The following is a 26,608-nucleotide window of genomic DNA, read 5'->3' as shown; positions in this document are numbered from 1 at the left end:
TGTGTCTGTTAACCCTTTATGCTATAGCCCTGCTTTGTGGCAGCAGTCTCTGTGCCACTCTGTATTTACGCACAGTAAAAGCCTCGCGGTTAATCATCAGCTGTTCTTCTGCTTGATAAAGTGACACAACAGAATCATTTCACGCTCCTCCCTTGCACTCAGTTTAATTTCTATAACCCAGTGTGAGCTGCTCTACATCAGATCAAACCTTGTTTTTCCGTTGCAGTCCAACTCTGCCGCTCGGCTCTGTTGTCTTGACTGCGAGGCAGCTCAGTGGTGACAGCAGGGGTTCGATTAGATTAGATGAAACATTAATGATCCCTGTGGGCCACTGCAGCAAGCAGGCGACGACAGCGTACATCAAAGAGGAATGTAGCACACATGAGGTGTATGCACACATGCAGCACTTACATGTACAAACATATCACAATGTGTGAATTAGCAATAGAATGAGTATTAAAATACTCTATTTTAATAATAGCCATGACTTTTAAAAAATGCCAGTATGCAGTACACTGAAAGACAACTTGTGAGAAGAAACTAATATTTTCACATCAGTGTTTTCTTTTTAATCACATTAAGTTCCACTTTTTTCCGCATTTATTCAAACATGCACTGTAAGCATTTCGTGCCTTTTAGCCATCAAGCCAAGACAAAGCTTGTTTGAACGCCTATGTTTATATGTTTACACTGTGTGAAATATTCAGACATAAAACTCTGATGTTTGTGGCTGCATCATTCCATCCAATGGAAAGTTTTTAGATCCCGCTTGCATCATTTTACGCACAATTTCCTCCCAATTCAGCCTGATATAATTGCGTCTTTGGAAAATTTGAGCGATCCACTAGAAATTCAAAGAAAGTTCTACAGGTCTGAACAAAGTTTGGATGCACAGAATGAGTTTGCAGTTACTGACCCTGATGTTTAAAGGATGGGTTCACTTTTTATTTTTAAGTTGACCTCAAAACAATACTCACAGGCCAAAGCTATTATAAGGCTACATCTATCTGAGTGAGCAAAATCATATGGGTGTCTTCCAGAGTTGTCTAAAAAAAAAAAAAGAAAGAAAAATATTTAGGCTACATCTTCACACGAATGCTTGTAGCAAATTTCATTGTAAAATCCATCCAATAGCTGTTGAGACATTTCACTCAAAACCATAAATGTCAACTTTATTGTGCCACTAAAGGAAAACCCAGAGGATCACCACTGTCAGCAGGACTTATCCTCTGGAAACCATGAACCTATGAACTACATGTAATGTCAGCCCTCCAAATAGTGGTTGAGATATTTCAGTCTGCACTAAAGTGGCAGAGAGTCAGACTGTCATCTCTAGAGCCTTGCTGCTAGCATGGCTAAAAATATATAATAATGCCAGCCTTAAGATTAACACACAACAGAATCCTCCTGCTGTTTTATGCCACCGAGAGACTTTGTAACCCAGTGACAGAGTCTTCTCCGTCCTCTCAGCCACAGTCTTGTGTCTCCAAGTTCACTGTACATCTCAAAATGAACATGTCAGTGACCCGCACATGTTAAAATACTGCCTGCATCTTGTTTAACAGTCTCTGCAGGTGATCACGCATGTGAACAGCAGTGGCCGCAGATGTGTTGACAAGTCAATCCACCTGAGAAAAATGAGCCTGCGCCCTGAGGGGAGGCACGCTGTGGTAACACACAAGGAAACTCTTGTGATTTGTCACTGTGATTTATCTTTGTTGTTCGAGGCATAACAATGAGGAGCCGTGCGGGTTTAATCTCTGAATTTTTACTGCTGAACGATGCTGTTTGGAGATTTTAAGGGAAGCTCTATTACATAACCCTCTTGTTGCAACAGATGATTTACGGCGGCGATATGTGTGCGAACATAACTCGTGTGCAGAGAGGTGTCTGCGGGGAGTGTGATGTGGTGTCTCTAATGCAGAACTGGAACCGTCCTCGTTTGCCTGTTGCTGCAGCTGCAGACATCGTTTTTCATATAAGACCTGCATGCTGGCAGCATGCCTGACAGCCTCTCTCCTGTCCCGCTTTCTCTGTCTGCTCCTCCCTCCTTTCACCTCCTCTCCCCTCTTTTTATGTTTCTCTCCTCTCTCACTGACTCACTGTCCCCTTACGCAAACACATTAAACACATGTCCCCTCTCATCCTTGACTGAGTGGCACAGTGATCTCGCCTGTCTGGCCAAAAAAAAAGAGATGGAAAACTGTTTGTTATGACATAATTTTAGCCAACATGTTTGACACAGTGACAAAAACCGGCTGCTGTGAACTTGTCTGCGTGTTTGTATGTGTGTGTGTGTGTGTGTGTGTGTACACACATTCAAATTCTCCCCCTATTACTCAGTGTGAGAGTCCAGCTGCAAACTGCTGTAGAGGAAGTGGTTCTAACAATGGTGTTGTTCAGTCAAGAGAACAGCAACATCCACTCCCTCACTCACCCACACTGTCATACCACACTCGTGAGTATCCTCAATGATGACATTCATTCCTGGCACCCTTATCTGTACCTGATGCTAATCTTGAGCCTAAACACAACCCTAAATCAATATACAGTGTGTTATATATTTAAAACACAAATACAGCTATAAAAATTAAGCAACGCAACAAGGAAATAGTAAAAAGATTAGATAAGATAAAAAAGATAAAGATTAGACAGCTGTTATTAAAGTAAAAGTATGTCTTAAATCGTGTTTTAAAAGATGTCCCTGACTCACATGGGTTTTAGTTTAGTCCTCATAAGTATAAGAAATACATGAACACATCCACACCCACACACACACAAACACACTCTAATCCTGGCATGACGCAACCCTCTGAGCAACTATATGTCATCATCACTGAGACGTCCGCTGGGAGGGAGAGCGACCCAGTACAACATGCTGCCTAATGGACACAATGGACAGCAAAGCGTGTTAACATCATCTGTCTCTTCTACTATACAGCAACAGCTGGTAAACACAGACTGGCCTATATCACAGCAGTGAGGTATCACGGTACTGTCACTGTAAAAGATTAAGTGGTTTGATCGGCCACCTCAACACACTGCTGAGATTGGAAATTATTCAGGGCTGTTCCAAAGCTGTGTGAAGTGTTTCAGTGTGTCCCACTGTACTGTTACTAACAGTGTTAGGTCCTGGTCTATGAGGTTAATTTAAAAACCAATGGGATATGGGGTGGGGATGGTGGGGACAAGTCCTGCTTTGACCTCCAAAAACCCAGTAAACATTACTTCAAACACTTATTTTGAATTGTTTGGGGTCAAGAGGATAACAGCGGTCTCAGTGTTTTAACATTTGCACTGTTACAGTAACGCTATTGTCCAACGACACGTGAGAACTTTTTGTTGCTGAATAATGAAGCTCATTAACCATCAATGACTGTGTGTATCCTTTCCTGGGTGACTAATACCCTGACAGGTGGTGCACACACATACTTTGCTGTTATTTGATCTGCATGCTTCTCTCTCTCTCACACACACACACGTGCTGTCAAACAAGCAGCTGAGAAATTAGGTCTGTCAGTAAACATACATGTGTGTGTGTAAAAAGTGGATGTAGTGTATGTGCGTGTAGGGGGTGAATAAAACTTGATGGAGAGAAAGAAAGAAAGAAAGAAAAATACGAAGCTTGCATAAGACTCCTTAATATTTCAGGTTGGTACATGCACTGAGGGATGAAAGAAAGGAGAGCTGGATGGGGGTCTGCCACTGCAGGACCGGTGACGTCAGCCCTGTAAACTGAGGATGAAATCCTCTTTAGACCTGCTCCTTTAATGTACCATCCTGACATCTAGTGGTCAGCCGCTAGATCAACGCTCAACTCTATAATTTCAAGGTTTTGTTCTTTTTTTTTTTTTAGCACTGAAAACACTGATAATAAAGTTTTTTTAATAAAGAAAAAAGTATAAACCGAATTTCTTATTTACTTGTCTGTATTACATCTGTGTTTTCTGAGGCTGAGCACTCTGGCCCAGATACAACTTCCACAGTGCCATGGAAACCCCAAGAAACAGAAACAGGTTGGTGACGACACCTTATCATGCTGTAATGTTGTATATAAAGTCACATAGGAAATTAAAACAAGGTCTCAGATAAGGCTTATGAAATACACTCTTTATCTGTATGCACATGAAATTACCGTCTGTGGGCCTTTATGTTGTATACGAATGGAGTGATTTTGTGCGAGGAATATAGGTCAGACATCATCTGCTCTGCTGATGTTATAAACTGGCTCCAGGCTTTATTGATGCTACGGTGGCTTGCTACTGTCATATGGGGCCAACTGCCGCATTTCACAGTTGAACAAGCCGGTACACTGTGTGCGACCATACACCACAAGGTTTGTGTTATTTTTAGAACAATAATCGACTGAGACATAAGTGTTAACCAGCACAAAACAGCGTGTGTTCAGGCCGTGACCTTTGAACTCAGCTTTGTCAGCGCAATTTGTATCTAAACCCTTTTCAAGGGTTTCTTGTGGCTAAAATGAAATGCTCAATTGTCCATCACAGCTAAAGGTCACCGGCAGGATGAGACATGTTACCAGATGCATTAATGCGTACACTGTGATTTCATGTGATGTATGATGTGGTGTGCCAGTAGTCCTGCTTTTGTCTTAAAATATGAACTCAAATAACTCTATGAAATTTTCATGACTGTTATCGTAATAGAGTTTTGTACATAACCTGCACTGGTACTGGTGTAACCCTATATTTGTGCTGCACAGAATTTTTAAAGCTGCTGAAAATTTAAAGCTACACCAGTGACCAATTTTATTTTATCAATGGATCAAATGACTACACGTAATGTGAAAGAATTTGCTCAGTGTGATAAACCCACAAGGATTTGTTGTGTGATCCTCATCGGTGCGCGACTGGTGCCTGTAAACTGCTGTCAACACCTCTGTATGACCACAGTCTTCCTGTAATGTCAGCCACTGTCCATTGTCCTGCATATGCCCAACATTTGGGCATATGCTGGCAACATTTGCATGTTTTACGGTTTTACGGCCACTTATTTGTTTGTGCCCAGTGTTTACATTACTTAAAATGAACTTTCAGCCACTGATGCCTCTGTTGAAGCTACAGTCAGAGTCAGGAGCCCGTATTGAGCAGATGATGAAAACATACCATTCATAGGAGTCTTTTTCACAATGCTTTGGATTTGTTTTTAAGGATTATTTTGAGAGAAGACAGACTTTTATAAACTTGTTCAAGAATTTCAAGTTTCTGGTTTTGAGCTTTTAGGATTCAGCACTTTGTTTAAAACTGCTTCAAAAACACTTTGATTGAAGTCTCTGAACCAGGATGGAGATTCCAGGCCATGACCAGGTGTGCCTTCAGTCCTTCATTCGGACACCAACCGTCACGTTGACTCCAGGCGCCAGTTCAGAGCCACAACAGGAGCAGCAGGATGAGTCTGAAACTGAGCCTGAATCCAGCAGGGAGACACCAAAGCCAAACAGCAGCCACCCGCCTCTGGTGCTCGTCCAGTTGCGCATACAACAGCTTTGCAACAGGCGGTTGGTTCTGCAGCACTTCAGGAATAAGGAAGGGAGTGATGGTGACGGGACCACAGAGGAAAGTGAGTCAGCCCCTTAATTTTGATGATTAAAAAAATAACACATTAGTTTAGTAAACGAGCCTGTGAGCTGTGACTCAGTAAATGTATATGAGCAATGAGGAGTGATTTAACTATCACAATAAATAAATAAATAAATAAATAAAATAAAAATAGCATTTGAATAATTCTTAGTCATTAGTTTGGTAAAACTTATTATAGAGTCTCAGGTGAAAAATGTTGAGATGAAAAGAAACTCACATTTATTGTTAATCACTGGCGACAGACTGTTATTGCAGCTATCAAAATACAGTGTAAAGAAAAATATTAAGCTAACACCTGTCCTATCCAGTTGGTTAAAAAAAACTTTTTTAAACAGCAGTACATTTAGAGACTGACATATGCATATAAAAGATAGAAAGATAGTGTATTTAGAGTTTTATATAATCCCTCTCTTCACTAGAACACTTTGTTATGGTTTGTAGAATAATTTTTTCCAATGGAACTGAGCTAAGTATTTTATTGAGGAAAAAAAAACCCACACAAACTCAGGTGCAGATTAATTATTGATTGAGCTTTAAATAGAAACATTTTTCAGAACAGTTGTATTTCTTCTATTTCTCATCTGGTGACAGTTTTTATCCAGATCCCCCCAACTTGATGTTTAAAGGTGTAAGTTTAAAATGAATGTTAATAAATAAATGTTTCGAAGCCAGTTTTGATTTTCTATACAATAGAAAAAAAATAGATTGTTTGAATTTCCAGTAGCCACACCGCCAAGGATGTTCAACTGTGATGACTTGAATTGTTACAGTAGCGTGATCATATCCTAGGCGGTCACCAGTAATACATTTTAATACCAATGGAACAAGAGAGGAGTTAAGAAAAGGATCAATACGACTGGCTTGTTGCCCACTGCCTGCTCCATGTATCTCTATTAGAGTCTGGATTTTGCAGCTACCAAATGTCCTCTGAAAAAAGGATATACTGTATATACATCCTTGGATTGGATGTGCCGTTCCTTCTTAGACAAAATCATAAACCTCCTACTATTACCAAGGCCTCAACTGAAGTATATATTCCCAGCTCATTCAAAAATTAAATAAAAAATGTGACTATAACTATTACTTACTGATGTATTTCCTCATATTTCTGACTACTAGTGGAGTAACTGAAAATGGTTCACAGGTAAAGTAGCTTTGTAACTTTGCAAACTTCCTCTCCCTGTGTGGTGTCTCCAGTGACCTGTGAGAACAGTGATGAAGTGTGTGAGCTGGAGGCCATCCAGAAGGAGCTGGAGGAGCTGCTTGTTAAAAAGAAGGAGTTGGCGAAACAGGGAAAGAGCTCCAACCACACACAGGAAGGTACACTTCCTCTCCAGGCTTCTTTCTTTTTCACTTAATATTTGAGTTTAAAGTTCTCTTTTTGTATTACTGGATAATATACATGAATACTACTTGTATTTTATAGGCAAAATTATGCAACTTCATATGTCATTAGCTCTGGCACTCAGTGGCTGGATAGTCCTCTTTTTTGCCAACCTAGCTTCATGTTAAAAACACTCATGTTATTTTACATAAAGATATTGCTCATTGCATCTGTACTGTCACTCTGAGGAAGATGTTTGAACTGCTCATGTTTTAAATCAGGTCAAAATGATGCACGTCCCACTTTTTACAAAACTAAGACGCCCCGTGGGGGGATCTACACGCTGCCGCCTCCTCAGCTAAAACAGGAGGACATCACACTACAGCAGGGGGCAGGAACACCAACAGGCCCGGTCGTTCCAGGTGAGCTACACCAGCTCACTCACACAGAACACACATATAACATGGACACCAGGCATTTAAATATATCCTACTCTCTATTAGGCCTGTAACATTGTCCTCTGTCTCTCTCATGGACAAGTGGACAAACTGGATCGGATGTCGGCCATCACTCAGTGTCCGTCCTGTGAACAGGTCGTCTTCACAGAAACCTACAGCACGATGAGCGAGGCAATGTGGCAGATGTGTTGCTTGTGCTCTGTGATGGGGTACATCTTCTTCGACCTGACTGACTGAAGAAATATTTACTTTGCTAGACTGCTGAATTAAAAGTGGTCATTTTGTCATTTTGTGAAAAATTCTTGTGGCGATGATCTTCTCTTCAAAGATTGACATTTGACCTCGAACGTCACGTATCGCATCTTTGTTCTCCTCCTAACAGGTGTGTCGCAGGCTGCTGTCTGATCCCTTTCTTCATGGACCGCTTCAGGAATGTCCACCACAAGTGCTCCCTGTGTCAGGCACACATACACACCTATCGACCATTCTGACGTGGAGGTTTTCCCAGGGGACTCCATGAAGGAAACTCCACAAGCATTTTCACATTTTGCTTTTCATCAAGGACTTTTTTTGCACATGCAAACATAGTCTTTAGAAACAGTGCTGACATGTGTCTATGACTGATGTCACTAGTGTCAGAGACTGATGCTGCTGCTGGGAAGAGACAGCTTAATGGCTTATCAGCAATCTAGTGGCCTTTGTGACCAGTTTCCATGGTATTAGGAAAATATAGTTGTGAATATCCAATCTGACAGGAAAATGGAACTCTATCTCTGAACATATGCAAACACAGGCATATAACCCAATGAGTCTAACAAAGAACTGTTTTCATACAGTGACAAAACACAACACAATTCAAATGTAGTGGCTCCCTTCTTTCCACTGTTTCTGTTCATGCACCAGTTCTTTTGAAGGCAATATTATTTAGTTTGTAATATATAATGTATATATAATGATATATGTTTTTTTTTTTTTTACTTCTGCAGAGGCATTCACAGTACACTAAATTTTATTGACACATAAAGGTATACAGTACTTATGTATATACATCTTTTTGAGTATTTACAAAATGGAGAGCCCATGGATGTTACACATGTATAAAAATATGCATTACTTCTGTATAGATATATAAACAATGTGCAAAACATATGGCATTACAAACAACAAGAGGTGGCTGGTGGAGACAGAGAGGAGACTCGGCTACAAAGAAGATTGTAAATCAGCTGATGAGAACCACAAAAAAAAAAAAAAAAAAAAGAGATGGGAGGCTATTATATGCCCTGTTGGTATTTTGAAAACTGTGTTTGACAGCTGATCGGGGTTTGGAAATACTTGTCTGTTTTATTGCTGCTGCTTCTTTCAGCATTGTCAGAAATCATCAATACATTTTGTCTAGAGTTTGTCCCTAAAAGGCATGTCAGTCACTTTGGGATTGTGTTTTGATTGTTGGTGGGCACGATTTTGTTGCGTTACCGATCTGCACTGAGGGAGTAAACGCTGGAAGATGTCTGCGAGTAAACTTCCTGGCCATAACCGACTGTTATAACCCACTCACTGTATTTTAAATGTTTGATCTCTGTTGGACAGACACAACACGAGGAAGCATTACAGTAATATGTTCACTAATATTCACTCTGAACCTGTTTTTCTTTCTTGAAAAGTGTGTCCCCTCTATATTGTGATGCTGCCATCTGCTGGTCACATACTGTAATAGCAGACCTCTGGAGATCTTTGAGAGCAGATCAGTAGCAGCACTTCCATCCATTTCCCAAAGAAATCTGCCATCAATTAAATCACCAAAACCGGATGACATAAATTAGATATTTGTCACCTTGGACTCTGGGTGTCTATGATCTATGGTAAAGTTCAGTTTGTCATAATAATGTGAAAAATGTTTTGCTATACTGTGAAAATGATCTTCTAAAAATGAGAAAGGTTTCTATATGTAATGACAAAATATTTAGTAATATTTTTGATACATTTTGGTCATGATTGCAGCAATACACCGCTGTATGTCTCTGTCCTTCCAAACAACAAAAGATCTCAATAAAATCTTTAATCTTGAGTTACTTTTAACTTTCAAGACAAATGGATTCAGTAAAAGATGTAAAACTACATCCAGATTTCACAAAATGGTTTCAAACCCCAACCTTAGCCGCAGGACACACATACCACCGCACACCTGGTCAGCTTGTCTTCAACTGTTCTAAACATTTAAAATTTCTATAATCCTGTGTAATATCCCAAACACAGTCACAGTGTCGTGTAGACCTAATCAAAACCCCAATTTTATTTTCAGAAAAGTTATATATTTTTCCCTTTTCAAAAAAACTGGTTAAGGTGTGTCCGTGTTGTTGTTTCGCTGAGCACAGATTTCAAGAAATAAACCAACATTTAAGAGCTAAATGCGCTTTTTTATCCTCCCACACATCCATCTCTCTGCATGAAAGTGGCACTCTTGTAGTTCCATGATACTCTAACAAAAGACTACAATTCCCAGTAGGGCTCTCGTGTCATATGACAGCTGTATGTTTGGTCATGTGACTTTGACACGGCTCAGTCGGTATCTACTCCGTTTCCCCTTTTTCGCAGTGTCACAGGCTCTGAAACTGAAAACACTTGGTCTCTCTCCCGAGCTGTTCATCACTCTTCAGTCAGGTGGTTTCATGGCTCTGAATTGACAGTCCGGTGTCTGCTTTGTACGGTTTATCTGCTTCCTCGGCTTTGTACAACTCTCGCATGTCAGAGAGTGCTAGACTCTCAGCCCCGGCGGCTTCCCGTCAGGCCTCTCTGTTCACCGAGTGAGCTTCAGTCCTCACGCCGCGGTTGGGTGGGTCCAGCTCGGCCACAGAGGCGGCATGGGCCCGGCGCATGGTTAGCCCGAGCTCTTTGTGAGTCAAAGCCGCAGAGAGGGATGAATCACATCGGCGTCGAACTGTTTAGCTCGGGTGTCACTGCCACCACGGTTTGGCTGTCAGAATGAACGGTGAGTTGTGTTGTGTCCTTGCTTTTGGTTTCAGCCATAAAAGCATAAACTGTGAAATCATGCATGCAAGAGGAGATCCAGTCACTTGTTAATGGCTTTTGTGTTCAGACTGGTAGTTGGGGGGATTTCTGCTGACGCGTTCAAAGCAAATAGGACACTAGTTCCCCGGAGTTAACATCCTGCAAATTGCATTTCTGGGGTTTTAAACTTTGGTGAATGAATAGATTGATGCTCAGCTTGTGCTCCAGAGAAAACAAAAGCCTTTCAACATAATTCAAATGCACTTTCTGAAGCTTTAAACTGTTAACATCTATAGAGGCTTTTTATGGAAGTCTGTCTAATGCATGACTAACTGCACCACCACTGAACCACTTAACTGTCCAGGTCTGTGGTCGCCTGCAAAACACTTGATAGTTTCATTCTGAAGTGGCAAGTACACATTAGAAGTCCACCTCTTAAGGCTGTAAGAAGTCTTGAGGTTATAGAGGTGGGGTGGTGACAGTCTGCCATGAATCCCATGTAAAAATGCAGGTTAGAGGAAAGTGACTGCTCCACCTTTCATTGCTCTGTGACTGCTGAGGTGCCTTTGAGCAAGCTACTTAACCCAGAGCTGTACCAGTGGGCCAGCAGACGGTAGAGGCCTGTGTAAGAACTGGAAAACCCCTTGTTAATATTAACAGCAATATGAAACAGCATAGATGTGAATCTGAGAAATGTTTTCATAGAAATAAAAGAACTGTAGATTATTTTTCTCGTGATCAGCAAACCAATGGATCAATTCAGCTCTAACTGTAAGTTACTGAGGGGAAATATAGAAATGTTGTCGAAAAAAAAATTGCAATATTGCAGGAATTGCAGCCAAACTTTATTGATGCACTTGTGTATTAAACAAAGATGTTGCATGGAGATAAACACAACTCTAAATGCTGTAGAATTAGCGAAAATGATTTCTTTCACCTGTGGTGAAAAAGGGATTTTTCCATCAGAAACAAACTGAAACTGAAACCAACTGATGGCTGTCGCAGTTTAAATGAAACTTTTTTTTTTCATGCTGACCGCATTAGCCCACGTACAATCATTTTCCTCTCATCATACTGCGTCTGCGTTGTGTCCTTTGTTTGTTGTCTCTTCTTCAGGCACTCAGCAGAGTGATACCAAGAGACAACACCTCCTGGAGAGGCTGCTGGATGCTGTCAAACAGGTGAGTCACCATTTGGCTAGTGGAGTCTTATAAAAATTACATATATCTAGAAGAGGAAATACAGATAAAGAGAGAGACTTCCTAAGAAGGCTGCATTTGCATGGTCAAGAAATCAGTTCACATTAAAAGTGTGAAGTGCTAAAAGTGGTGTCTTTCACTGGAACAAGGAAATGAACGAGTTCAAGTTCCCTTATGTACCGTACACCAAAACGTGTGAAGAAGTAAAACTGAGCTCTGTTTGCAGCTTTACCAGCTTCATCTTCCATTGAATGAAGTGGAAATACTTTGGGTAGATATGTGGTAAAATAACGGGTGGAATTCGAGTGATATTAAAGAGTCATTATATCACTGGCAGATATGTTCTCCCACACTTAGAGGGAAAGAGAAAGTGGGAACTGCCTGTTCAGTATCAGGGTATCAGTATCCTTTCTCTGCACTTCATTTCATCTGGTTATAATCAGGACAAGAAAATTTAGCCGCTAGTCAACTCACCGTCTGCTGGATTTGTGGTATTATACAAATATCTTGTATACAGCACCGTCAGTTTACTTTGTTAATAAAATACAGTGGCTGCTTCAGTGATTTATGTCCTGTAAATAGTTAGAAATGTGCTCATGGCGTGCTGGAGAAGGGTTTGAACTCAGCAGCCAAACACTGAAGAAAAGAATTTCTTGGGCATCTATTATCATTCCCCTCATATCTTTCCAGTGCCAAATTCGCTTTGGAGGAAGAAAAGAGATTGCCACAGACTCGGACAGCAGGTAAGAGAAGCTGCTTGTTACCTAGAAGCCCTGTTGTTACCAGCCGCGGCAGCGTGGCTGATATTGTTTTCACCTTGTGAACCTCTTCTGTGCTGCGATCTGGCGAATTGCCCGGCTTGAGGATCACTATCTTCACAACAAAACTATAGTAAAATGAAATGAGATCTATACAGTGCATTTTATTATATTTAAGCGAGAAGAATGTTTTTTTTCTTTCCGAGTGTATGAAATTTAGGAAGAAAAAAGAGGGGGATTGGGTGTGAAAAATGCTTCTTAGAGCTCCGATTCAGGCTGAAACTTAAGCTTTTGAACATTAATTACTGTTCAGGATTGAAGTAGTTCTGCCTTGCAGCCAAGAAAAGTTGATAATGGATCTTTCTGTGGCATTTTAAATGATTTTCTGGTGCCAGATCGATTGTATTCAGAAAACATGAGTGTAGTATGGGCTATTTGTAACTTAGCAGTGGTCTTCAATTTTCAAATCAATAAAAGTTGACATTCATTATTAAGACCCCCTTTCTTGTCCTTGCTAACATGTCTTTGTCCCTGCAGGGTGATCTGTCTGTGCGCCCAGTTTGAAGCGGTGCTGCAGCATGGCCTAAGGAAGAGCAGAGGTCTGGCCCTCACTGCCGCTGCTCTCAAGCAGGCCGCAGGTTTCAGCAGCAAGACGGAAGCAGGTATGATGCTTAACTGGCCGTTTGTTTCGCTGTAAGAGGAGACGCAGTCTGTTAAACTCAGGTCTGAGGTTGAAAATCGGGGCAGAATCTAAACATGAGCTGCCAGGCTTTTCACCTTGGAAAAAGGAGAGCAGAGAAAGCTGTAACCTCGCTACAGGGACGCTTGGCTTGTTATTTCACGAAGGGTTGGAGGACGCAGATGTGTCAGTGGGAAGCTCCGAGCTGCAGGATAACCACATGCACACACACACAACCTGGCTGTGAGACCAGATGGTTAGAATACAGATAGGACCTACAGTTCAAAGTGGCACACATGAAGATCTCCTCTTCATTGACACACTCTCTCTGCTGTAATCTCCTAAACGTCTGTCTCTCTGTCTCTGTCTGTGGTGGGCAGCACACGTGTACACACACACGTGCTGAATTTTGCCAGTCAGTCTGTCCTTATTAATGCTTGTCATGTATTCAGGTATTTTTCAAACCCACAAAAGTTTCCAGTCAACATCCCAAAGATCTCCAGCAGCCTGTGGCATGCAGAGCCTCAGGGAAATGAAATGATAACTGGTACAAAAATGCAGGACATCTGGTTTATTTCTAGTGGGTGTAATGGTGTAGCTGTGAAAACAGCCTTAGTAGTTTTATTATAATATTACTAAAATGTAGTTTGTAAAGAGGAGCTGAAAATAAAGACAGCATATACATGACAGTGTGAAAATAATGACACATTTTCCTAATTTATTTTTCTTAGAACAGAACTACATATTTAATGCATATACATATTTTATTTGCTTTTTTTGCAAACTTGAAATCATAATTTCTCTAAGTATGAAATGCTTTAATATTTATTTAATATTTATTTGCAGCCATCACAACTTACTAAAAGCATTCTGCTGCCTGAGAGACATTAGTTTCACGTTTTACTAAATAGTTTCACTGTGTCAAACTGAAGAACCTTGTGGCTATTAATCCCACGCTGGAGGAGGAAGGCATGACTTCTGTAATGGCTACCAGCCCATAACCATTAGCATATCTGACGTTTCCTGTATTTCACAATCACTTACCAGAAAGGATTGTGGCTGAACTCATGGATTTGGAGCTCGTTAATGAAGCCAAGCCCTCAAAGCCAGAAATAGCAGACATCCTTTTTACACACATTGTTCTGAGGTTATATGCTAATTAAATGCAAAAAAAGTAGCATAACACTCATTCCTAGTAATTACTGCACCACACCTTAGAAAACTTTACATACAACCCATATAGTTTTTTTTCCCTTTGTTATAGAAAAAAGTAAAATCCTGTGAATTTTGAGGTCAGTGCAAACTGTGGAGAGGTGACAGGTAGGACGTCAGGATGGAGCTGTGGGTGTTTGTTAATGAGTGAGTGAAGATGTGCTGACTCTCAGGACTTCAGATGTGTTTTTACCTCTGCCTCACTGAACCTTTGGACCTATTGTGTAACTCAAGAACAGTTGTCTCTCTCAAATGAGATAGAACTAATTCTCTCCTCCCTTGCCGCTCTTCCTCTCGTTCTTCTTTTCATCCTTCAAACTCTTTATCATCTCTCCTTCCCGCCTTCCCTCTTCTCTTCCTTGCATTCCCTCTGCTGTATGACATTTTTCTCTCCAATCCTTCTGCCTCACTGCTTTTTCCTCCCTTTTCGTTACCACTTCCTGCACCCTTTCTCCCTCCGCCCCTCCCTCATTTTGATGTTTGCTTCCTTATGCTGGCCCCATCACACCGCCTTTCACTCCCTTGTCTCTCCTCTTGTTCTCCCATCTCTTCTCTCTCTTTTGCCTTTTATCTCCCACCAGAGTTGACTTTCTGGTTTTACGTGAAGGAGCATCTGAACCGCCATGAGCTCCAGCGGTTCTACTCACTACGCCACATTTCCTCAGAGCTGGGCCGGGGTCGTGCATGGCTGCGTTGCGCCCTCAATGAGCACTCGCTGGAGCGCTACCTGCACACACTGCTTGCTGACCGCCCACGCCTGGGGTTAGTACAATGTGTGTGTGTGTGTGTGTATTTGCATTTTCATATTACGAGAAAATCTTACATCTTAAATTTTGCATATCAGTGTGATCTTGCATGCATGCTCTTTTCATAAGTCACCTGAACAGCTAGTGTTTCCTCAGACGTGCATTGATTAGAGATACTGTTAGCTCACCTCTTCTCTGTTCTCTAGAACTTACTATGAAGACTGGGCTTTTATTCTGGATGAAGAGAGAGCAAGTATGCTCCCCACCATGGCTGCAGGTGAGTTTGTGTCGTAACGTTAGGTAATTGCAGGTAAACACAACAACACACCAGACAACACACCAGACTGTGGTAAGGTTGGTCAGGATTTGAGCCATGCTAGCAGCTAAATGTTAGCTATGCTAGTGGAATGCTAAATATTAGTGCAATTTGACATATTACTCAGCAGTAGCATTAATATGATAATATATCATGTTATGCTAACATAGCATGGTTAAGTGGTGCAGTAGTAAAATATAAAAGTAAAAAACTAGAGACCATCTTGCGGTGGCATCACACCAGCTGCAACACCAGAGGTGAGGATGTATGAGCAGCAAAGTTTGCTGTTTGTTTATTATCCATCCAAAAATGTGATCTTCTGTTGTGTAATGAGCATTACAGCCTCACTTTCTATCTCACTGAAATTTAAACACGCTTCGCACAAACGGAGCTGCTGTAAAAGCAGTAAATTCACTGACGGTGCACTTTGCCTGTTAATCTCAGCAGGGTTTACTGAGAATTGAAGCCCTAACCCTATTAATGTTAATGGCTGTGCTCTGACTGTAGAACTGTTGATGAGCACATCTTAGATGACCACACAGTCTAAAATATTAAGAATATGTACCACTGATGCCAGAGCTTTTCATCTCTTTTCACATACAGTCAGATAGAGTTCATCTTAGTTTGCCCACGTTTGACTGTGCATCCCCAGAACTACTTACCAAGCACTTTGCAGAAGTTCAAAAGCTTCATGTGAATTAACAGTTCTGATTTGTAAAGAATTATATTTTGCCTCTCTCCCTCTGTGCTGCGCTCAGGCCTGAACTCCATCCTGTTTGCCATCAACATCGACAACAATGACCTGAACGGCGGCGTGACACGAGGAGGAGGAGGCTCGTCAGTTTCCAACCTCCTTAAGGAGTCCACGCAGGGCATCGGCAGCCTGTGGAAGGAGTCGACTCAGGGGGTCAGCAGCCTGCTGCGAGAGATCAGCACGGCCACGGCCGTGGTGCCGGGCTTCACCCCCAGAGGGGACGGAGCCTCAGACCCGCTACCTGTCCTTCCACGAAGCACCTCTGCTGGTAGGAAACAGCAACATTTAACATGAATTGTTTGTTTTGCTGCAACAGATGGGTGTCAACAAAATAATCCACAACACAATACCATAGCCAAAAATACAAAATTGGTTGTTTGTTTGTTTGTTTTTTTGTTGAGACTGTGCTATTGTGACCAGTGCTCCTGTTGGCTTCAGAATATGTAGCAGCATCATTTTTTAGCTGTTCTTTTTTTTCACAGATCACAGATTTTTGGCAGTTTTGGCCAGTTGATGCACCAGCAGCAGATATTAATAATTTCTTTGAAATAAATGTAGATATGGTACTTATTTTACTGAGCTGTAAGGTGATACTGTTAATTTTAATAATGTTCCTCAGGTTCTGACATGAAATAAATCAGACAGTGGAGGGACACATGCTATATTTTACTCTTGGAAAATGCGTTTATGTCACAAAGTCATACTAGAACCAGGACTAAACACTGAGACAACATATGGTTCAGTTTGAGCATGCATAATGAATGCACTGGTAGAACCAATCTGGTGGATGCGACACAAGACATCTGCAGCACAGGGCCGCAGCAGTGATGAAATCCCCCATGAAATGAATAAACTTCCAGAATGTCGGCCTCCCCGTTTGACCTCATTTAGCTGTCTGCCCCGGTCCTTCCCATCGGGGAAAACTCACACCATTTTCTCTTCCATGTGTTCTGCTCAGTGAGATGAACAAGCTTTTAAATTTTAACTGTGTGGAGGTAAAACTTCCCGCTGGAATGAATGCAAATGAAATTCCAAGTTGGTGAACCAGTTTCTTGAGGTGGGAAGTGCCATTTAGATTATTCACTGGTAGAAGACTTGCTAATGCACAGCTAGGCCTTTTGGCTCTGAACAGCTGAAACCACAGATAGTCAATGACAAATGCACTTTTTGTGACCTAATTGAAATAAACTCAAGATGCTGATGTCACCATTACTAAACTTTGTATGAGCATTTGGAGGGAACTAGTCTCCATAGACGAAAAGTACTGAATTCACTTTAAGCTTCAGTTAATTAAGTTGAGATTGAGGTTTTTGTTCCCTTTTTTTTTCCAGACTCAGGGCTGAGGAAAGAGCGCCGAAGGAAAAAGAAGATCACCAACATTATTTCCTTTGATGATGATCTGGATGGAGGGGCGGAAGATGAGGAGGAGGGGGAGGACGAATCCCAGAAGATGGGCATGATGAGGAAGAGTCACACTGCTCCTACTCAGAGCAGTGTAGAGGAAGGGATAGACCCTTTGGAGCCAGCCTTCTCCCAGTCACCGGCCCTCTCCCAGTCGCCAGCCCAGAACGGCGTTGTTGAGCCGGGCATTGTCAGCTGGGTGGGATCCCCCCATCCCTCTCGTACACCTCCCACCGCTACACCTCCTTTGCCTGACAGTAAGAGCATAGACAATGAGGAGGAAGAGGAAGAGGAGGAGATGTATAAACCCAGAGCACAAACCCAGGAGGAGGAGAGGATCAGCTCTGATCAGTGAGTCACATGACTTCGGCTGAATGTTATAAAATTATAAAGAAAAATATTTCACATTTCCATGTTTTTTTTTAAATGACAGATATGAATGTAGGGCCAGTGCAGAATACTCGTAAAGTCTGCTCAAAAAAATGCTTGTGAAATTAAAAAGGAGATCATGAAGAAATTCAGTTATAATTTAAAAGTGCGCATATTTTTATTTCCCCACTGTTTTATTTGTTGTGTTGGCAAATTAAAGGCTCCTGCAGTTGATTAATAGGCTTTATGAGCCTGTTTCCTCTGGGCAAAATGAAAGGTGTATTTTCATCAGAAGACATTCAGAGCCTGAAATAGTAGATAATCAACCAACATTATAAAAAACGGTGCCAGAGTTTGTTTGGGGTTATTTGCCATGGCACAGTGTTGCATAATTTTATATATACCTATAAAAGCGTTATTTCTTACTCTCATCATGATGTTTATTCATTACACAAGACTCTAAGTGTGCCTTCCTGGGCGGTGGGAGAGTTGAAAGGTGGGTAGTTGAGGGAGAGACATGCGGCAGAGGTACGTGAGGTGAAAGGGACAGGTGCGTGTCAGTGTTCAAAAACAAGAGGAAGTTTGTTAGTTTTGTCTAATGAACTTTGCTTCTGCTCTGAGTCATAACTCTGTAAAATCCGAGCAGAGAGACGTGATTCACACGTTTTTAGATTCAGTGTGACTTACTCTTGACGAGGATGTCATTATCTCTGGTGTCTACTGCAAATAAACATCCATAAATCCGCTGAGAAATCATAGAAAAAAAAGATGCTCCTCATACCTGCAGAACTTGCTTGAAAATTATTGTGTTTTTAAGTTCTCAGTGATCCAGTGACCGTTATCCTTACACGCATAAGCAAGTTGCAAAGAGGACCAGTTAATTGTTAATTCAGCATACTTTTAATGCTGCCAATTTGCCAAATATAAACATGGAGCTCAAGTTGTAGCCCACAGCTTAATTCAATGAGTCAATTGCAACATTATACTTCGCTTTTACATCCTTCAAAGTGTCAGACTTTTGACAGCCTTGGATAATATGCTATAGAACGTGCTGTGCAGCTGAGGTGTTAATCAGAAATGTCCAAAACTGACTTATGGGAACTGAAATGCTCTGGAAGAAGCCACAACCAAACTGACTCAGATTAAAATTATTTTGATTTAGGGCGGTGGTGGGAAGTCTGTCCAGTGTGTCCACGTGGAGCCCTCTACAGGTGATGACAAACCACAGCAGCTCAGACATCCTCATTCCTCTGAACCCTGCAGACCCTCAGCCAGGTACTGTACACACCAAAACAGAAACCACAGAGCTTATTCAGAGTCCTGCACCTACAAGGAAGTTAGAAGCAAATAAAAACGCTTCCTTATGCACCTGGTGCTAAATCAGTTTTTAAACTCTTCAGCCCCTTTACACTGCTGCACTGATCCCCATTGCCTACTTGCACTGTAAATGTTTTCCATTTTAAGATCCTGTTGTATGTGTTTGACTGTTTTTACTGTAAACAACAGCTGCAAATGGCTTCAATGAACTGCCTCCTATCAGATCATATTTAGGGACTTTCTCTGTTACTGTGTACCTTCACTTTCACTTCCATTTTGTTTCAGTGAGCTCTGTGGAGGACACGGTTGTATTTCCTGCGCACTGTGAGTCAACAGGACCGGTGGGAAACTGCGAGAGCAGCAGATCGGAGCTAACATTCAAGTAACTTTCACGCGGGAATAATATGTTGTCATGGGAATTATTTGCCGTTCAGGGCAACGTATGTATCAGGTGTAGTCACTTGACTAAACAGGGAAGTCTAGTCAGTCTAGCCTGAGCTTTGTGTACAAGAATACATCATGCCATTATTCAAAGAGATTCGGGATAGATGATTCCTCTTTCTGTGTGCTGCAGTATGGAGTCCAGTCCACCAACACAGTCTGCTCCACTCTCCAGTGTCCTGCCAACATCTGGTCTACCAGAGTCCATGACAGTGGGTGAGTGTTTCTCCTTTTTCCCATCTGTCTGTCTCTTACTGTTTCTCGCACTCTCTTGCTCTTCTTGTTCGGGTTGTTCTCAAACCTGTTCTGTGGAATGAATCACCATCAACAAAATGGATTTCTTTTTTTTTTTTAACGAATGATGACTATGGTTAAAACAGCATCACTCCAACTTCTCGGGAGTACACTTTGAGATTAGATGGTCTTCTTGTTAAACCTGGAATAAGTAGAGCATCAGTCATGAACTGCAAAAACTCTGCCAGAAGAAAGAACACAAACTATGCTGTGAAGTGGTGAAATGTGCTGATTTCAAGCAAAACAGTCTGCCAGTGGGGTAAGCGTAAATGACTTCTGAAGCTTTCTTTAAATTTGCATAAAAATCTGCCCACTACAAAACACTGTTTAATCTCTAAACATGTAAAAACAAAAGGGAGTTTAGCTTCATATAAGCAAGAATATGTCAGAAATTTAAGTTCAAGGTGGTTGAAACAAAAATTGTTTGTCTCGTGGACTGCATTTCCGTTTTTTTTGGGGTTTTTTTTTTGGTACTCTTCTGCTCCACAGCCAGTCACAACATACTGATGATTCACATTTGATGTGACAGTAAAAATCAAAAATAGTTGAATCACTGCTTCCTCCTGAGGTTTTATCAGAGTGTTTTCCCAGGAATGGTAATGTGATGGTAATGAATCCTTTGGAATTCCTGATGTGTCTTTGTCTGGAAACGTCACCACAGCTGTAGCAAATGAAATCACACTTGCTGCTTAGTGTTTTCAAACCTTTTTGCTGTTAAAAGTGATCTAATTGCAAAGAGTGTGGAAGCCCTGTGCCAAGAGACTGTTCAACTCATTTCCATAATTATCACAAACAATCCACCAGGTGGCACTGTTGGTCCAGTATATGCACATGTTCCTGTGCTTAGACAGACACTCATCTGCTCCCTCAAAGGATTTTGCTTGTGGGAAAGTCACTGTGCGATTGTGTGAATTCCTGCGATTTACATCAGCTATGAGATTTCAGATGTGGATAAAAATTTGAGATTCAAAAAAAAAAAAAAAACACTTGATGAGCATTTTGTGTGTGTGGCTGAATGTTCTTCTCTGTGCGCTGGAGCTAATCAGAGCTTAGACCGTTAGCTGCTCACACTGATGCTGTTTGATTCTTTGGACTCTCTGTGTGTGTGTGTGTGTGTGTGTGTGTGTGTGTGTGTGTGTGTGTGTGTGTGTGTGTGAGGGAGAAAGAGACGGAGAAAACAGTGGAGGAAAGGTGAGTGCAGCTGCCTGTAAGCGCTGGGATTGAGCCGTCATCCAATCTATTAGCCCTCAGTAAGAGGAGGTCACGGGGTCATGGAGAGAGCTGGTGGTCTAAAAGACGCTGGTGTAGAGGCAGAAAAAAATAGTCTTCAAGGTACAGAGCTACATGAGGCCTTAGACGGATATAAAGCAGCAGACCTCAGTCAAGGATAGGCTTTTGATTAAAAGACAAATCCAGCCCTAAAAGACTGTAACACGGCTGCGACGTGTGGTTTCGATGTCAGCCCCTTTAAAATCAAAGAGCATCAAGATTTTTCTCCAGACTCTCTGACATCCAGCAATCACACAGGGAGAAATCCATCGCGACGGAGGCAGAGATACCAATTTCTATGCCTACTGTCGGCTCAATAGACCAGAATGCAACGCAGCCAAAACAGATTTTGCATTTTGAGTGAAAGACCGTGACTTTTTCTCAACTGGAAAAATCTTGCTCTCTTGTTCTCGATATCTGTGGTTGCCGCCCACTCACGTAACCCAAAGCAACAAGTACAGCCGCGTGTCTGTAGGTGCCATGCAAGGAAACGTAGGAAATCGCAAAGGAAGAAGCAGATAATGATGATTTTCGTAAGAGACAGTTTGCATTGGTCTTATTTGCAACTTTGACAATATTTCTTACTTATATTAACTACTTAAATCTTCTAAAGGCAAGTTTAAAGGGGTGCGCCACCAATTATATACATCTACTAACATAAACCCATATTAGGGACTAAAGATCAGGATATCTCAACCTCGGCTGCTTCAGTTTTGTTCACTACAAAACTGACATTAAGTCAGAAATCCAAATGACAAGCGAGTAATAACATGTTCTATCAATAGAAAAATTAGTAATATATCATTAGAGCGTGTGTATGTTTAGTGCTAAAGAATAGTAAAAACAGCTAATGACAGTGTTTGCCCTTTTCGTGATTAAGGCTTTGTGAAACACACACACACACACACACACACACACACACACACACACACACACACACACACACACAGATGAGAACAAAACATGCTGGATATTTAAGGTGTGTGGGAGAAACTGAGAGGACAAATAGTGTTAGAAGAGGAAGAAGTCGAAGTGTGTATCGCAAGCTCTTGCTCAGTGATTTCCATCTGGATCTGACAGCGTGTGAGGCCAAGCAGTCCACTGATTGGAGAGTATAGAGTCTATAATTCACAAGGCACCTCGATTACATGGCCTAGCTCTCTGCTAATGCCTCTATTATTGGAACAATTGAGCAAGAGCGTGTATGTTCCGGTGGAGACGCACACATACACATACACACACACACACACACACACACACACACACACACACACACACACACACTTTTTACTCTTTTTCCCAGCTAAAGTGGCTCTCACACCTATGAACACAAAAGTTGCATGCATATGTATTTCCACTCTCTCACACGCACGCACACTTGTGCTGTAATTTGTCCACGTCCCCCTGTGAGGACGGAGGGGCGTCTGGCTCTACTGAAGTCCCTAATGGCTTGTCTGTGGCACCCGCTGTGAACGCGTGGTCGGACTAAAGGTCACATTTATTTCTGGCCTGCTGATGTGGTGAATGGAGCTGTGGAGATAATAGACTTACTCTTTTCTCCTCCTGTGTTGTGCTCTTCATCACACTCCTCCTCCTCCTCTTTCTCCTCCCCCCCAACCAGGCGCTTAGCTCGGGGCTGAAGGAGACCTACTTGTGTCTGGGGCTACATTGACACCCTACATTAGTTGTGAGAATAGAGTTGCGGTCTCTGCATGCATGTGTGTGTATGTGTGTGTGTGTGTAAATGGTGGAATACAAAGTGCAGGGTAGATTAACTGTTTGTCTCATGGTTGTTATTTTTGGAAACGCGTACAAACAGCCTAGTTTGGGGCTTTGAAACCTTCCTGTGCACCCCCAAGAGGAAGTCCAAGACCGAGTCACTGTACCACCACAGAGTCCAGGCCCAAATCTGTCCTTAACATCAGAATGGAGATAAACAACTTTTCCTTTAGCTGATACAGTTCAACGGACTGATGCTTTTAAGGCTGAAGTTGGTGGTATCTGATTTTTTTTTGTAGTAGCCATAGCAAAAAAAAAAAAAAAGCATGAGCAGGGCTGCAAATACTACTTCATTAAAATGATTGATTGGTCCAAAAAAACCCTCATTTAGTTTTAAATGATTAATTGAACAAATAATTGATTATTAAAATAGTTCAGCACGAGTTGTAAGTTGAGAGGGAGAAAATCAACACTGTGTTGTGTTGAAAATTTTGTGTCTTGACATGTATGGAAATACTATGATATTATGTCCATGTACAAATTTCAGTTACCTGATTTAAAGTTCTTAAAATGACATGTGCTTCATCCTTGCTGAAAAATCTTGAATCTATGAACTTCCCACTATCTCAGAGGTGGAGGATAGTGACAGCACCTTTTTTTTTTTTTTCTAAAGGGCAAACATCACCTTTATCCAGCTACTGTGGCTGGTAGCTGTAGGTTGGTTTTCTTGTCATGCTGACAGTAGTAACAGTGATAATTATAACCCTGATGACACTGGATTTCTGCCTTATGGAGGGTTTGGAGTGAGCGTGAAGGACGATTCAGCTCCTTGAGTTCCTCGCGATCGGTCGAGTAGCTCAGAATTGATGCAATTACAACAGCTGCAAGTTCGGGAAAACCCAAATGCAAATGACTGTCAGGTATTCAGACAACCATAATGTCTGAGTAATTGTGCTTTTTAGTTGACATTTAGCAAGTGTTAGCTCGGCTGCCTGACACGTTAATGTGTAGATGAATCTTGCTTCATTGATTGGACTCCGATCAGCTTTGGTTGATGTCAGCCAATACTGTGAATGTTTATTAATGATGTAGAATAATACAATGACTTGTGTGTTATAAGTTGAAATAGATTGTGTTTATTCATAATTGTAACTTCTGTGAAGATTTGAGCATATAGTAAGATAATACATACACACATTTATTTACGCTGGTAATTCCAAAGGGTTCAATTACGTCTTCTTGCTGCTCTAGTGTAATGCAAATGTTAGCCAGTGCTTTCCAGCCCTTCATTTATCTTGAATTTTTTTCTTTCTTCAGTGTTTTATAGTAGCTATCATAAAAGTACAATTTAGCAATAAAGATCCTGCTCTCTGTGAGTCGGATAGATACCCTGTGTAACTCCTCTCGATGGGAAAAAAAGTAAAACCTAATTTTATCGAAGCATTTCATCTTAGAGAAGGAGAAAAAAAGTGCAGCATTAACCCAGCAAGTGAGGAGTGAAAGTGGAATTTTCTTATTTCTACATTTCAGAACTGAAGGTTATTGGTTTATGCATATTGCTGTGTGTAGTATCTCAGGTTGTTTTAGTGCAGAAGTCTCACCCTGGTCTCTCTCCTCTGCAGTGGAGCTGCGTCAGGCCATTGTAGCCATGATGAACAGAAAGGACGAGCTGGAGGAGCAAAACACGTACGTTTGGGATATATCCTTCCTTATCTGCTGCTTGCAACCCCCCTGAAACAAGCACACTTACACATACACACAGACACACACACACACAGATACACACACACAGACACTCACACTCAGACTGGAAGAAGATATTGGATGACCTTTGTCTATAAATCGTGTCCGCTTGTTTTCTTTTCATCCTGAGACGAGAGGCAGTTTTGTGCTGACTTGAGGCAGGAAACAGTTTTGTTGTCTTTTTGTTTTTTGCAATAAACCACCAGGGACTGTGATTTACGCACATTTAACAGCTGCTAAAATAGATCATTGAGCAAACTGCAAGGCGCAGTAAAATAAAATTCTACTGGAATGACCAGAAAACACAATTTTATCCTTAGACATCTTTGCGATTAATCAAAATTAGTGTGAGCGTTCTGCAGAGTACTGTTTTGATTTTCATGTTAGGCTGTGATCTGTATTTGTGACATTAAAACAGCGATGCAGTCACAGATGTGCGTTAAGTGTTTTATATCAGAGCTGAATGTGATTCAGCGGCTCGGTTATTACAGCAATTAAGGAAGCTTAATAATGTTCATCTAATCCACTGTTTATGATAAAAGCATCACCAGAATGTCAACATTTAGTGTGTCTGATTGTAGAGGATTAGGTCTGTGTAAGACACATCACCTGAACATAACTGGGGAAGAAAGCTGTGTTCTTTTGCATGCAATCATGTTACATGCATGTGATCCACTTCATGCGTTTGACAGGTCTCTTCGCTGTCTGCTGGATGGGGAGATGGAGCACTCGGCAGGCCTGAGGCAAGAAACTGATCTGCTGAAGAAGAAGCTGGCAGAGCTGGAGGAGAGACACACGGCCAAGGTCCAGGCACTGGCCAGGTAAGAGGCAGCTGGGATGTCTAGAGAATGTGCATTAATGCAACCATTCCTGCCCACAAAGAGAAACTGACCTGTCCTGTCAACCTTTTAACACAGTTTAAGGCTGTGCAGAGCCTCACATCAGCCCTACTTGAGCCTGTTTTCACACTTCCCTGCTTCTCAAATGTTGTTCAAATGCATTTTTCTGCTGTTCTGTGTCTAACATTTATGTTAACTAAATAACTGTTTTTTTTATGCTGGTCAGATAAAAGCATTTGCTGATATCACCTTGTGCTTAGAGAAACTGTAACATTTTTCACAATTTTCTGACATTTTATAGCCCAGATGGCTAATTGATTGTTAGTTACTGCCTTCGAAATAACATATCAAAAGAGGTACAAAACTTCTACTCGCTTATAGCTGAATAGCTGGAAAAACAGAAACAAATTATCTTCTGTTTCCACCTGAAGCAGCTAAAGCGTGAAGTTTCCCAGTGTAGTTCTGTGCGGTATGGCCATTTACTGTCTTTTGTCATAGCATTGACAGTTAGTTGGCACAGTTTGTTGTTTACTCTAATCGACAAGCAGTAAATTTAAAAGTCACTGCGAGAAATGTGTCTCATTTGAGAAAAAAAAAAAATAACACAGCAGAAACCTCTAGTGAGGAGGTAGTACACCTAATGTCCAGTAAATACAGCTTTGAGTTTTTTTTTTCCTCCATCTTCAGCTGAAAAGTTGCAGGGTGGTGCTAAGTGGGAGGAATTATTCCAAAGCAGAGTGCAGGAAAGCATTTTAAAAAAGCCACAAATGTAATCACTTGACATTGTAATGGTTGGGTCATTGGTACTGACCATTAACCTGTCAACCCCCTGCAGATGTATAATGGCTGTTTTGTGCTGTGGGACAGTACACTTTTTACATAATGCAGATTTAATTCCATTGCCGTCCAACTTGTCTGCATCGACCTTTCTCATCGCAGACATTTTGACCTGTAACAACAGGAAACGCACAGGTGTCGCTCGTAACATTAACTGTGGCTAAGTGGGATGTGGTGGTTCTTAACATTATTAGTTATACCTGTGTTTGACAACTTAAAATGCCTGCACATCAGCTGAACTGTTGCTTCCCTCCATTTATTTATTATTCGTGTGTACACATTTAAATGAAGACCCTTTCAGTCAGCTCAGCATCAGTAAACACTGTG

The 26,608-nt window shown here is 41.4% G+C and overlaps 2 protein-coding genes across 4 annotated transcripts in view; both read left to right on the top strand.

Annotated features, from left to right (window-relative positions):
* The first annotated feature begins 5,303 nt into the window (after nt 1–5,303).
* On the top strand, nt 5,304–7,977 carry LOC121175620. The gene is made up of 5 exons (XM_041029425.1): nt 5,304–5,580; nt 6,798–6,920; nt 7,206–7,346; nt 7,465–7,591; nt 7,765–7,977. Exons 1-5 carry the CDS (start codon nt 5,304–5,306, stop codon nt 7,871–7,873), a joined length of 777 nt encoding a protein of 258 aa, XP_040885359.1. The 3' UTR covers nt 7,874–7,977.
* A 1,981-nt stretch (nt 7,978–9,958) lies between these two features.
* snx29 (sorting nexin 29) overlaps nt 9,959–26,608 on the top strand; it is a 107,053-nt gene continuing 90,403 nt past the window's right edge. For all 3 annotated transcript variants that reach the window (XM_041066947.1, XM_041066948.1, XM_041066950.1), the window contains exons 1-13: nt 9,959–10,368; nt 11,505–11,569; nt 12,278–12,330; nt 12,883–13,007; nt 14,818–14,998; nt 15,189–15,259; nt 16,057–16,320; nt 17,384–17,804; nt 18,985–19,097; nt 19,425–19,521; nt 19,714–19,796; nt 24,485–24,548; nt 25,298–25,426. In XM_041066947.1, coding sequence (XP_040922881.1) covers nt 10,362–10,368; nt 11,505–11,569; nt 12,278–12,330; nt 12,883–13,007; nt 14,818–14,998; nt 15,189–15,259; nt 16,057–16,320; nt 17,384–17,804; nt 18,985–19,097; nt 19,425–19,521; nt 19,714–19,796; nt 24,485–24,548; nt 25,298–25,426 — 1,673 coding nt within the window. In that variant the 5' untranslated portion in view covers nt 9,959–10,361. The remainder of the gene's footprint in view (nt 10,369–11,504; nt 11,570–12,277; nt 12,331–12,882; nt 13,008–14,817; nt 14,999–15,188; nt 15,260–16,056; nt 16,321–17,383; nt 17,805–18,984; nt 19,098–19,424; nt 19,522–19,713; nt 19,797–24,484; nt 24,549–25,297; nt 25,427–26,608) is intronic.

Source organism: Toxotes jaculatrix, chromosome 21, assembly GCF_017976425.1.
Source record: "Toxotes jaculatrix isolate fToxJac2 chromosome 21, fToxJac2.pri, whole genome shotgun sequence".
Lineage (NCBI taxonomy): Eukaryota > Metazoa > Chordata > Actinopteri > Toxotidae > Toxotes > Toxotes jaculatrix.
Note: the sequence above shows the minus strand (reverse complement) of the source record. Positions and strands in the feature narration are given on the sequence as shown.